This window comes from Squalius cephalus (genome assembly GCF_949319135.1).
Source record: "Squalius cephalus genome assembly, chromosome: 1".
Lineage (NCBI taxonomy): Eukaryota > Metazoa > Chordata > Actinopteri > Cypriniformes > Leuciscidae > Squalius > Squalius cephalus.
In genome coordinates this window covers 38,868,763-38,883,350 of record NC_137122.1, presented here as the reverse complement: position 1 = coordinate 38,883,350, position 14,588 = coordinate 38,868,763, and the positions used below count along the sequence as shown (strand labels likewise).

Below are 14,588 nucleotides of genomic sequence, written 5' to 3'. Positions count from 1 at the left end.
CTAACTTAATGATTCTTTAATGGATTTATTACAATTATTTATGAATGACAGGCAACACTGATACAAATTAAACGATATTCAAAATTTTCACCAGATGTTGATAACAACCCAAGGAATCAGTACATACAAAGAAACCAAAACAAATAAGCTCAGAAATTAAGTTATGTGTAATAATGTGAAATGACACAGGGAAAAAGTATTGAACACATGAAGAAAGGGAGGTGCAAAAAGGCATGGAAAGCCAAGACAACAGCTTAAAACTATTAATAATTAAAAAGCAATCCAGCCCCCTGTCCGTGCAAATTAATAACAGCTGGTTCAGTCCCAACGAATGGCCTACAAAAAGGTATCATTGCCAAGGTGTCACACAAGACACATCTCATGATGGGTAAAGCAAAGAGCGGTCTCAAGACCTTCGCAACCTAATTGTTCCAACTCATAATGATGGCATTGGTTATAGGCGCCATTATAAGTTTCTGAATGGTCCAGTGAGCACTTTTGGGGCCATAATATGGAAGTGGAAAGACAATAATTTCACCATAAATTTGCCTGGACCAGGTGCTCCTCGCAAGATTTCTGATAGAGGAGTGAAAAGAATAATCAGAAGAGTTGTCCAAAAGCCAAGGATCACTTGTGGAGAGCTTCAAAAATACCTGCAGATAGCAGGTACTGTTGTCTTTCAAAGAACTAAAGAAAAAGTAATGCACTCCACCTGTATGCACGCTCACCACACAAGACTCCATTACTGAAGAAAAAAAGCATGTTGAAGCTCGTTTAAAGTTTGCTGCACAACATTTGGAAAAGCCAGGGAAATACTGGGAGAATTTAGTGAGGTCACATGAGAGCAAAATTGAATTGTTTGGATGCCATAATAAACACCATGTTTGGAGGAGAAATGGCACTGCACATTACCCTAAAAACGCCATACACCTTGGTGTTGGCTCTTGGACAACTCTTCTGATTATTCTTTTCACTCCTCTGTCAGAATCTTGCGAGGAGCACCTGGTCGAGGCAAATTTATGGTGAAATGATTGTCTTTCCACTTCCGTATTATGGCCCCAACAGTGCTCACTGGAACATTCAGAAGCTTAGAATGGCGCCTATAACCAATGCCATCATTATGTGTTGGAACAATTAGGTTGCAAAGGTCTTGAGACAGCTCTTTGCTTTTACCCATCATGAGATGTGTCTTGTGTGACACCTTGGCAATGAGACCTTTTTGTAGGCCATCCGTTGGGACTGAACCAGCTGTTATTAATTTGCACGGACAGGGGGCTGGATTGCTTTTTAATTACTAATAGTTTTCAGCTGTTGTCTTGGCTTTCCATGCCTTTTTGCACCTCCCTTTCTTCACGTGTTCAATACTTTTTCCCTGAGTCATTTCACATTATTACACATAACTTAATTTCTGAGCTTATTTGTTTTGGTTTCTTTGTATGTACTGATTCATTGGGTTGTTATCAACATCTGGTGAAAATTTCATGTCAATAGCACCTTTGGAAATATATTTACTGAGAAAAATGGTGACGTGTTCAATACTTATTTCCCCCGCTGTATGCTGGTCTGAAAAAGGAGATGTTCCAGTGAGAAAGAAGATCATTATAAATGTAAAATGGAGTAGAGTGTATGTAACATCTATCTCTGAGCGTGTTGGATAAGGAGACGTTACAGAGTGACACAGCAATTTTCTTAACATTAGTTAGAAGCACTTGCTTTGCTTTCCCTCTTTATGGTAATATTTTGCATGGTAATATACGTGTTTGTTTGCTTATGTGTTGGTTTTGCATGTCATCATCGATCATGAAATTATAAAGATAACTTTTTCTTTTCAAAGTCCTCATTATGCAGTCAGCCTTAGCCTTTGATTGACCGCTGAATTGAACTGTAACTGTGCAGCCCACAGTTGGAAACCGTGATCTGTATTCCCAGTGGGAGCGCTGAGAAAGTTAAAAGCAGCAGCTGTAGAGCTTGTGTAACCCTTGGAACCTATGGAATTCCAAGAACAAGCCAGAAGACATTACTCTCTCTGGATTTCTCAGAATTCTTGCAATGATACACAACCACTTATCATCCCCCCTGTGAAACTATGGGAAACACAGCAGAGCTTGGATAAGTTGATTCTGTGCTCTGTTGAAACAGGTCTTAAAGGAGAACTCCGGTCAATTTTAACATTGAGCTCATTTTTTTGTACATTTGGAGTGCTGTCAATACAGAGAACAACGACAAAAATCGGTGTTGCCTACACCGTGTTATTCTATTTTTAAAATTTGCACCCTGTTGACTTCAATGGGGCAAGTACTAAACCTGCTTTTAGCCTCTTAACATCCTTGATGTGTCATTACAAGTGCACAGAAAATGTGAGTGATTCCTTCTGAGTGAACACGAGTGAGTCTGACTGCAGTAGATGTGAAAGATATGAATAAAAATGATGTTATTTAAGCCAGCGCAAATACCTTTGTTTACATCCTGTTTTTCGGTTGAAGTCCAAAGTAGTCGATTGCAGAGTTCACACGCATAGGTTTAATACCTATGATCACGCGCGTGAACTCGGCAATCGACTACTTTGGACTTCAACCGAAAAACAGGATGTAAATACAGGTATTTGCGCTGGCTTAAATAACATCATTTTTATACATTTCTTTCACATCTACTGCAGTCAGACTCACTCGTGTTCACTCAGAAGGAATCACTCACATTTTCTGTGCACTTGTAATGACACATCAAGGATGTTAAGAGGCTAAAAGCAGGTTTAGTACTTGCCCCATTGAAGTCAACAGGGTGCAAATTTTAAAAATAGAATAACTCGGTGTAGGCAACACCGATTTTTGTCGTTGTTCTCTGTATTGACAGCACTCCAAATGTACAAAAAAATGAGCTCAATGTTAAAATTGACCGGAGTTCTCCTTTAATGCAGTATTATTGCAGTAATATTTATAAGGTACAGTACAAGTAAATTTAGCATATTATGCTGGATCAAATCTTCAAATAAAGGTATTCCCACTCTATCCATTTTCAACCCTTAACTGAATTACAAATCCTACATTGTTTTTCTAAGCACAGAATATAAACCAGCCTCCCACAGTCTCAACCAATCTTTTTTTTTTTTTTTGGACATTGTTTATAGTTTGAAAACAGATTGATGGGGCTGCAGAGTTCATTGGCTGGGAATGATGTAAAGATATACCAGACTACTTCAGGAGTGTTCAAGAAATTCAATTACTCAAAGAAAAACATGTAAAAGCACAAAAACAAGTAAAAGCACATCTGAAGTTAAACTGTTGGGTGCAATTGGTCGTCTTCTTAAGAGAAGAAAGTACAAATATATCTAGCAAATTACAAAGAAATGCTGCAAGAGAACTAGTCTTAGTGTGATTAAAAACTGAAATCCTAATCATACCAAAAAGAAAGAAAGAAGTAAAGCTGCTATTGTTTCAAAAGTTCTACAAAATATCAAAGCTTGAATATTAATCCAGCAGCAAATTTAATGCTATACTTATTAAGTATACTTATTCTTATATATGTTTTTAAATAAAAATCACATACAAAATGCGACCATAACAGACGCATGATATTTGTTTGTTTTTCTTCAGGTCTCTCTGGATATTGACAGAACTGTCTGTTCTTTGTCAGCAACAGCTTATATCACTCTGACAGTCTACTTTGAGTTCACCCCAGCATGTCACAAACACAGCACATACTCTAATTGATATAGTCTCACTGTGTTTGTTCAGAACACCAGTTTGTCTGTTTGTAGATATGAAATGTTGTTTTATTGTTTGTAACTGTTTGAAATGACACATGAGACACATTGTTTAAATCTGAGAGATTGCAGCACAGTGATAAATTCTTTTACCTTATAGGGGAGAATGGGCCTGTTGTTACACAGGTTGTTACAAGGGCTGCAGGTCTATCTCACGATAACTATAGTCAAATGACTAATTACACAAATGTATTGGACAGTTTGGAGCAAACTGTTACATTTTATTAGGGCAGTTTATCATGTTTTTATAAATGTATGCAATTAATTAATTACAATATTTCATAGCCAAGCCCTGCGATGGACTGTCCCCCGATCCAGAGTGTTCCAGGGTCCTCCCGTGACCTAACAGAGGATAAGAGGTATATGGAGAATGGATGGATGGATGGATGGATGGATTTCTTAGGCAGAACAATTTTTGCATGTGACCTACTATATTTTTGCTGTTGCATTTTTTTTCCATTAGTTTTGTTTCATAATTGTATTACTGCTTACATTTTGACGTGTTCATTTGTGACAATATGCCCTACTAAGACAACAGTACATTGAAAATGGTTGAATGTTCAATGCATTTTTGTAGTGAGAACTGTGACAACTAGCCCATGCTTCTCCCCTATATATATATATATATATATATATATATATATATATATATATATATATATATATATATATATATATATATATATATATATATATATATATATATATATATATTAGGGCTGTCAAAAGATTAATTGCGATTAATCGCATCCAAAATAAAAGTTTGTGTTTACATAACATATGTGTGTGTACTGTGTATAATTATTTTGTATATATAAATACACACACATGCATGTATATATTTAAGAAATATTTGCATACATATACTGTATATATATTTATATAGTTTATATTATATATAAATATATATTTTTTTATATATAAATAACACATTTTTCTTAAATATATACATGCATGTGTGTGTATTTATATATACAAATTTAATTATACACAGTACACACACATATATTATTAAAAACAAACTTTTATTTTGGATGCGATTAATCTTTTGACAGCCCTAATATATACAGTGCTATGCATAAGTTTAGACACCCATGCTAAAGTTGACTAAAAAGAGGAATATCTTTTGGAAATTAAACTTAATGCCTTAATTTAAAAAATTAGGAAAAATCCAACCTTTAAGGACACCAATTTTCTTTGTGAATGAATAATGTATCGTAAATAAATAAATGTTCTTCCTTAAAATACAGGGTGCATAAGTTTGGACACCCCTATGTTAAATTCCCATAGAGGCAGGCAGATTTTTATTTTTAAAGGCCAGTTACTTCATGGATCCAGGATACTATGCATCCTGATAAAGTTCCCTTGGCCTCTGGAATTAAAATAGCCCCACATCATAACATAGCCTTCACCATACCTAGAGATTGGCATGGAGTACTTTCCATAAGATCATCTCTCAATGCAATAGCTATTAGGCTAACTGAAATAAAAAATATCATATATATATGAGACACATTGTTTAAATCTGAGAGATTCCAGCACAGTGATAAATTCTAATGTAATTCAGTAAATATAATTATTTTACCTTATAGGGGAGAATGGAATATATACAGTATATATTCCATTCTATATGTGTGATGGCTTCATAGTTCACATACAGTCTCTCATAGGACATAACTCATTGCAAATGTTTAAAGGAGGAGAGTGAAGTATGTGTAAACTAAGATTACATAGATGTAACTGTCACGGCTTCTGCTCTCCAAATGTACCATCTGGAATTCATTGACTGCTGAGATCTATATGTGGGGGAAGGGTGTCTGTTTGAGACACAGAAAGAGAGAAAAACAGATTTGGAATTTGTTTAACATACATTAGTCTTTACTTGCATGTATACCTTGAAATAAGAGGCAGCTGGGAGCAAAATAATCAGCAATCCTGAAAGAAGTTTCTCTTACAATGTCAGTTCTCATAATTTATAGCCCTCTGACAGGTCATGCTCTTAATGTGTTTGGATTCTTTATCTGTTTAACTGTAAAACCAGGCCTGTTTTGTATGCATCTGCAGCTGACTAATAAGGAATCTGAGGCTTTAATTCAACAGTCTCCTACAAGAAAAGAGGACGTGTGTATGTGAAACAGGCCAAAAAAAAAAAGCTCAATGGAGCAATAGCAATGCTAAGGTCACAGGTTAAATACCCAGGGTATAAATGAACTGAAAAATGTATCCTGAACACATTGTCATGAGCACAAACCTGCGCCATGTGTAATTTGAATTTGTGAGGGTTTTCAGTGACTAACAACAAATTTTAGTATGTTCTTCAAAGCTATCATATTCAAAAGATTTTGAATATAGTGCACGAGTCTGTCGAATGGACTACTTTAATTGAGTTTTTATGTTGCTTTTTTGTTCTTGTTCTTATTGAATGCAGTTTTAAGGCGAAAATACTCAGCAATGATGTTGACTGATGGCTTTGCACATGGTTTGTCTTAAAGCATATTAAAAACACCATATAGACATATAAACCACATTAAATAGTTGATTTTCACCACAAGAGTCTTTAAAAACGTAAGTATGTGAATGTCATTTCAGTGCTTGAAATGTGGACATACTCATATTGTTATAGTTATTGTTCTTATTCTTGTTATAGTTAACAGGTCTTAACACTTGAAATTACAGCCTTGGTATGCTATTATTTTATTTAGAAATGAAAGCATGATGATTGTGAGAAAAAAGTATGACCAAAATAACCAATATTTAGTCACCCTTTACATTTTATTGCATGGATGAACATTTTTATAAAACAAAAGTGAGCTTAGTGAGGTGTTTTATCAGTCTATCTAATATAAATCTCTCTTTTTTATAAATCTCTTTTTCTATATTTAAAAATAGTTTACACTGTTAGAAAATGACCCTTCACGTGACCTTTAAAATAGTTTTTGCAAAAAAATATAGGATATAGGATATAGGAAATAGAAAGGATATGCTAATTTACTAGGCTAATTAAAACAAGCATCAACTAAGAAAACACCAGAAATGGTCATCACTAATGACAACAATAATTTTGCTACAGACAAATGGAGAGAACATCCATAATATTTACAAAAACAGCAACAAAAGCAGGAAACAACTTAACAAAACAACTAGCAAGTGTAAAGTGAGTATGAAGAATATACTACAGCAAATATTTAAGCAAGACTGTAACAGCATACATATCTGGATTAAGATCCTTACTCAAACTTCATAACACCTTCAAAGCCGTGGTAAGTGAACGGCTCCAGTGTGGAACTGCATTGATCCTTTTCCAGACACACCATTTTGTTGTACTCACAGTCACTCTCCGAGCCCTGATCAAAATACACTCCATCAGGAGAGTTGATGGATGGATCTTCATCAAAATAGTTGTGCGGTCTAAGGATGACGCCACCACCATTGCCCACTGTAACCGTGTTAGGGATGTCTTCGGCATGCGGAATGTGCAGGAAACCAGCAGTCACCCAGGCAACCAAATCCTTAAGAAGACATAGTAAAGATCATTATTTGAATGAATTAAACATATCTGCTAAATAAAAATATTCGGATGAAGCTGTCCATCAATACCTCATTGTCGATCACCTCGTCATCTTCAATATATTTGCTGAAGTCAACAAATGGGGACCACATGTAATTCTGACTGTAGAGACTGCTACTAATCTGCTCTTCATCTTTATGCTTGGTTATAGCAACTTTATACCTAGAAGAATGAAAGTGAATGAGAGAGAAGCTAAAGCTAGAAACAACACTTCTAAAACATGCATGTGTCTCAGTATTGTGTGCATGACTCAAGACACTGAGGCCTTACCGTGCCCAGGACATGGACCTCTCTACAGACTCACTTTCAGGGAGGTGATCTCCAGCAAAGCTCACCACCTGAAGCCTGTAAGAGCGCTGATGGCCCCAGCGATTGGTCTGATTACTGGCTATATGAAGGTAACGGGGTGTTTTGGCGCTATGAAGCATTGCTGCTTTTTTCTCTGTCCTGATTTGCTCCTCCACCAGTTGGGGTATCTTTGCTTTCTCTGAGGGCATCCATGGCAATGGCACCTCCTCATATATCATGTCTTTAGTCTGAAATATATTCTTCACACCTTCAAAAAAGAAAGAAAATGTTTTAAAACTGGTTTGAGACTTTCAACAGTAGATATTCATGTGGTATTCTCTGCAAATAGATGGTCTTAATTAACATTTCTATATTTCTTTGTGAGATCATTTTTAGTATGACCAATATGCAGGAAGCTACAGCAGCCAGACACCTGTAGAAAATCTTTCATAAAATATAAATTGAAAAATAACTATAATTTTTGTCCATAAATTGACTCATTATTTTATATTTATATTTGGGGCAAACTATACTTCTGAAAATATGATAGTTCTGTTATATATATATATATATATATATATATATATATATATATATATATATATATATATATATATATATATATATATATATGAAGACTTCAGATGCAAAAGCCTTTTTTGCAAAAGTTTTTGTTTAATATTGACATTTTTATCAGGCTTTTATCATATAGGTTTCTACCCAAGTACCGGCATTTCTGAATGGGCTGAGGGAGGGTTTTAGTGAGTTTGAAGTGAAAGTATTTGATGAACGTACACTATGTGCGGAGAGCATTCACCCAATATTATTATCTCATTTTTGATGAGGTGGCTTTTAGAGGCTTTTGCATCAGAGGTCTTATATATATATATATATATATATATATATATATATATATATATATATATATATATATATATATATATATATATATATATATATATATATATATATATATATATATATATATATATATATATATATATATATATGTTTTGTATGTATATAGGCTATGTCATATATATATATATATATATATATATATATATATATATATATATATATAAACCAGCAAGATGGTTAAGTTGTCACATGTAGTTAACTATTAATGATTTGATATTTTTGTACGTTACATTTAGATATTTTTTAATGAACTGTGTTAGTGCCTAAAGCTTCAATTGCTATAATGCGACAATATATCCCGCTATTGGGGCATGTTGTCAAAAAATTTCAACATGTATTAAACAATATTTCTTCTTTTTTTTTCCTCAATGTTCAATAGCTTTTTGTAGTAGGCCTATACACTTTTAAACATAATCAATGTGTGTAATTAAATATGAGGTTACACTTTATTTTAAGGTGTCATTGTTACAGAGTTATTATATATTTAAGTAGCCTACTGAGTAATATTAAGTAGGCTATACATGTACTATAGGGTTAGGAAAGGATTAGGATTTGGTTGAGGGTTAGTTGTATGTAATTATGAATAATTTACTGTTATTACTATGGTAAGTAGCCTACATGTAACATGAAACAAGGACATTGTAAAATAAAGTGTTACCAAATATGATTCTGACCAAGTTATTTCAACTCTATTAGGTTAAATGTGCTTGATCATTTTATGGCACTTACCTAAGATATCCAGGTCGACTTTAAAGTTAATAAAATGTGTATGGATATTTCCAAGGACATTCTCTGCAACCTGGTGCCCGTACTTCAGACTTCCATCAACCTTATAGGAGGATGATATGTAGCCCGTGGCGTGAACTTTCGCCTCCACGGAGCCGCTTTGATAGAAAATGAAGTCCCATATGTAGTCGTAGTTCCCTATAGCAGTAATTGTGCGGATCACCAGAGCGCTGTTTGCCATCCCACCGTAACCATTATGAAAGAAATCTGAGAAGTGTCGTCGCAGAGGACGCCCAATGTCATGCTCAAAAACACAGATGGAGTTTCTGAAACGCTGCGTGGCGTTTGTGTCAATATAGCGGTACGTGTCTACATAGGTGGCAGCGTACGGACAGTCGATCCCACGCACGAGCTCGTGAGCGAAGCGACCGATTCCGATACTTGAGTCGAGGAACTTCGTGAGCATCATCCCAGGCGTTACAGAACCGTAGACAGACATCGCCTCCTGCACGCTGAGTTCATAAGCAATCCTGTCTCCTTTAAAACGAATATCAAACACCCTCATCCCAGTCTGAGAGCTCAAACCAAACGCAAAGCTCCAATCCAGATAAATCACCTGGTTGTTTTTAACGCTGTAACGTTTACCTTGAAGATAATACTGTTGTGGTCCTAAACCAGTAGGTTTTTCCCTTGGCTTTAGCGAAGCGTAGTTTGGGAGATTATTGTTGACTATCTTTTTTATACTACCCGCTTCGTAATCTACAATAAATTTGTCAATGCTTTCGAAATATTGGCCGTTGTACATCAACTTGTCAATCGTCCAGTGTGATGTGTTCACGCTTTCGTGATTGATCAGCATCTCGAAGCCCACAGGATGAATGTACATGCCATTGAAATCGCGGAAAAAAGAGATCCAGGTCCTGCGGTCACCACTTTTAATGCCCCTCGGCATACCCTCAAACGGCAGCAGTTCACGTTTTTTGCGGATATAACCAAAACTTTCACTTAAAGGTTTTTCAAGTTTTTGGAAAACTTTATCAAGCAGTTTGAAGAGCTCCACATACTCCCCAATTGTCACTGTTCGGGCTGTGAAGGGCAACGTCGGCGTATTGTATTTCTTCTGAGTAACATCTCGATGCTTCAGTGGACCAGATAACGGTCCCACCAAATATTCCTTTAGGTAACCTCTTTCGCCATTGAACACCACGACGATCGCTTCGCGTGCGGGCTTCTGTCCGTTGGCATCCAAGAAGCGCAGCACATCAGCCTTCTTTGGGAGCGAGAGGTCAATTAAAAATATAAAATTCTCCGAGGGCTTTGCTGTGAACGAACGGGAGATCTTTAATTCTTTTTGAGCCCACATGTAGTCTCGAACAGAGTTGTACTCCTCTGCTGTCAGGTCCGCAAAAACCAGACTTTTATCTGAATGTTTGACTTGTAGGGATTCTTGCGGCCAGGACATAGAACATTTTGGAAGCCTATTCGAATTTAAGCATATCAACACAATGTTGATGATCACTGAGATAAGTCCCACAAGTATCAATAAGTATTTCAACAGAGAATTCATTATTGTAGCGACCAGTGTCTCTCTAGCGTTTGAGGGCAACGCTCGTGAAGTGAGAGTAGCCTACGGAATGGATCTCATACAATACTGGTGGTAGTAAGTGTTATAACCACACCCCCTGAGACGCTCCCCTAAAATGCTAATAGCCTATGTTCATTCATTCAAAAGTTGCAAATCAAATCCTGTAAATTTTAACTTTACAGCAGTTTATTTTATTTTATTGTTTTTTATTTCACTAAAGTACAGTAGGCTATTTACCTGGCAACTAAAGTTGCCAATAAAATCCTATAAATACCCCAAAATCCAAGATTATGTTGTTAAAGTTTAAGAATGCTGTAAAGAATCATTTTAACAGTAAACTGTTATACACTGATTAGGGTGAACAATCTGAATATATATTTAAAAATGAATAAAACCAATGGTGTTGCAAGTAAATATCTATTAAAACTTTTACTGGTAAAATAACATTTTCAGTCTTTCAACTGTTAAAATCTTGTAAAAATTACATAGTATCACAAAATAACTAAAAAGTTTTTTAAAAGCCAATTTAAGTCATATTCTGAGTAGAACATTAACTTTCAATAGAAATTAAGGTCAAATACAGATTTTGTGGCATTTTGGTACCAAAACAAAAACATCAGTTAGACTTCTGTTGAAACTCACTGTAACCCAGATTTTTTTTAAAGTAAAGGATTAAGAATAAAATGCTATAATCAACATTATGCCACACATTCTGTTGTTTGAGCTTATCTTCTGTTCATCCAAAAATTTAAATTGTCATTAATTTCTCACCCTCATGTCGTTGCAACTTGCAAACCTGTAAGACTTTCGTTAAACTTCAGAACACAAATGAAGATCTTTTTGATGAAATCTGAGCTTTCTGTCCCTCCATTGGCAGCCTATGCAATTACAACTTTCAAACCCCATAAAGACAGCATTAAAGTAATCCAGCATGAACCGACACTTCATAAAATCGAGTGCTTACATAATTTACTACTTAACTGTCAAAGTAGGAATCTCTGATGCACGTTCACGTAACAACGTCTGCTCTTTTACGTCAAATCATTTTTCTGCACAAAGCACTCGCACCACTTCATAAAATGGGGGTTAACTACTCGAGTCACTGGATTACTTCATGCTATACTATATGTATATGTATGTAATGTATATATGTGTGTGTGTGCGTGTATACCTATGTATGTAACAGAGGCAAGCTAGTAAGAGTTGTGCGTGTAAACTTCAGGACTAATGTTTTTGTTAGCATGTCTGCCTTCCATGCTGGAGACCCTGGTTTGAATCCTGCTCGGAGTGGGGAAACTGCGTGCGCTCACAATCTTTTTGTAAAGTTTCTCGGGGGAATGCAAAACTTTTGTCAGAGAACACAGAAGCATTGAGAATAATTTTTTCTCCCATATTATTTTTTCCTTCACTATGTCCCTTTAAGGGCTTCATAGATTCCACAGCTGATGTGAGCAGTTTTTATTTGCTATATGCTTTAAAAGAGTTTTCTGTTGTTCAGTAATTTTTTTTGATTGCAGTCTTTTTCTGCTGTCATTATATTTGCTTCTCAGTTCCATGCAATTTTAAGCTTTTCTTGGTCCATTCCACGTTTTATACGCAAACCTCTGTCATTGGGGAAACCACCCCTAAGTGTGCAAAAACTCAACAAGCAATGTCAATTGAACACTTACTGCTTAAAATATTTGTGGAGCCTGTATAGCATTCCAGACATCAGTTATAAGTGAGAGGAGGGGAGGACACATTGTTGCAAAACAGTTCTGAGGTTTATTTGGACATACTGCATTTGTACTTCAGGAAATGTACTTCAATTTCCAACATGATAAGGTGTGAGTAATGCTTTTTTCCCCACAGCCTTTAAGCAGACTCGGGTAACCCCACTGCTTAAGAAACCCACTCTAAATTCAGCACATCAAGAAAATTACAGACCGCCGGTATCCCTTCTTCCATTCATTGCTAAAACACTTGAATGATCTTCAACCAAGTCTCTACCTTTCTTACACAGGCGTAGCCATCATTTCAAAAGTGAGGGGGACAGAATGCCAAGCGTTATACCAGTTTTTTTTTGCAGACCTTTGTTGACAGGTTATTGCTTAATTAGCTTAATATGTTTAAAGCAATAAAACAGAAAGAAAGAAAGAAAGCAAGAAAAAAGAAAGAAATGCAGATGTTCTGTACTTTATATTGCACATAGCATATATTGTATTGTAGCCTACTATATTGTTTACATATTTCAAATGTTTTTTTGTGTAGGCTACGTCAAACTTCAAGCTTTTAAAACTACTTCAAACTTTCTGGTAAGGCTTTTTCAAGACAACTTAAAGTTTGTCTACAAACTTTTTTATCTAATTGTAAAGTGTTACCGAATTATATATGGTAAACATCATGTAGGCTACACATTACAACGCTGCATGATTCAAGCAGATATAGTGGCTGTTAATGCATGAAAATCCAAATTCAGCATTAACATTCACCATCTTTATTCTAATTTGAAGGGCTTTGATTACATATCTGTGAAAATAAAAGACATTACGAATAAAAAAAAAAAGACTGAAAATAAGCGCACGTTTGTGCGGGTAGTGAATATTTTCAATTTCCAACAATAACTATTCAACTTGACAAATAAGCAGTGTTATTCATCATTGTGCAACACAATTCGGATATCATATGACATCATATGACATATTCGGATACCATATGAGTGAAGTTTGCCAAAAAAGGAGTTTTTTGCCGTTTTGAACTCATTGCGACCTCTATGAAAATGATGGATACAGTGCGGGTGCGAGCGTGGGCGTGTCGTGATGCACGAGTGACCGATTACCATGGAAACGTGAAAGTCACGTATAGACTATCTTGACTCTTTGAACTTTAAATCTGGATGTAAACACATTGGCCCGTGAAAACCTCAACTTGTCGTGAACACACTTGCCCGCCCATGCACAGAACAACCTCCTGGACAACAACCAGTCTGGTTTCAAAAGCGGACAATCAACGGAGACTGCCCTGCTCTCGGTTATTGAAGCTCTGAAACTGGCAAGAGCAGCTTCCAAATCCTCAGTTCTCATCCTGCTGGATCTGTCTGCTGCTTTTGACACAGTTAACCACCAGATCCTCCTGTCAACCCTCAAGACAAAGGGCATCTCAGGAACCGCACTCCAATGGTTCATGTCTTACCTCTCAGGTAGGTCCTTCAGGGTGCCGTCACAACTTCTCCATTCAGCAAGGTTCGTCAACCACAACTCCATCCAGGTCAGCCAGGAACCTTGAAGTTGTGATTGTCAGTTGAACTTCACAGACCACATTGCTAGAACTGCCCGGTCCTGCAGATTTGCTCTACAACACTAGGAGGATCAGGCCCTTCCTATCGGAGCATGCTACACAACTCCTTGTCCAAGCTCTTGTTCTATACAGACTGGACTAGCATAATGCTCTCTTGGCAGGCCTTCCAGCATACTGTCAAACCTCTGCAACTGATCCAGAATGCTGCTGCAAGAGTGGTCTTTAACGAGCCGAAAAGAGCGCACGTCACACCTCTCCTCATAAACTTGCACTGGTTGCCAATCGTTGCTCGCATCAAATTAAAGGCATGATGTTTGCCTACAAAACAACCACTGGCTCTGCAACCTTATACCTAGATCACTACTTCAGACCTGTGCCCTTCAGAAGCTTGCATTCTGCCATTGAACGGCACCTGTGGTGCCACCTCAAAGATGTACTATACAAAAACCCTTTCACAGACCTTC

General features: G+C 36.3%; 1 protein-coding gene across 1 annotated transcript; it reads right to left on the bottom strand.

The window, feature by feature from the left end:
* Window positions 1-5,623: 5,623 nt before the first annotated feature.
* Window positions 5,624-10,899, bottom strand: aoc2 (amine oxidase copper containing 2). Its single transcript, XM_079875397.1, has 4 exons — window positions 9,267-10,899; window positions 7,599-7,884; window positions 7,358-7,490; window positions 5,624-7,269 (listed from the first exon to the last, which is right to left on the bottom strand). Exons 1-4 carry the CDS (start codon window positions 10,828-10,830, stop codon window positions 6,988-6,990), a joined length of 2,265 nt encoding a protein of 754 aa, XP_079731523.1. The 5' UTR covers window positions 10,831-10,899; the 3' UTR covers window positions 5,624-6,987.
* Window positions 10,900-14,588: the final 3,689 nt, after the last annotated feature.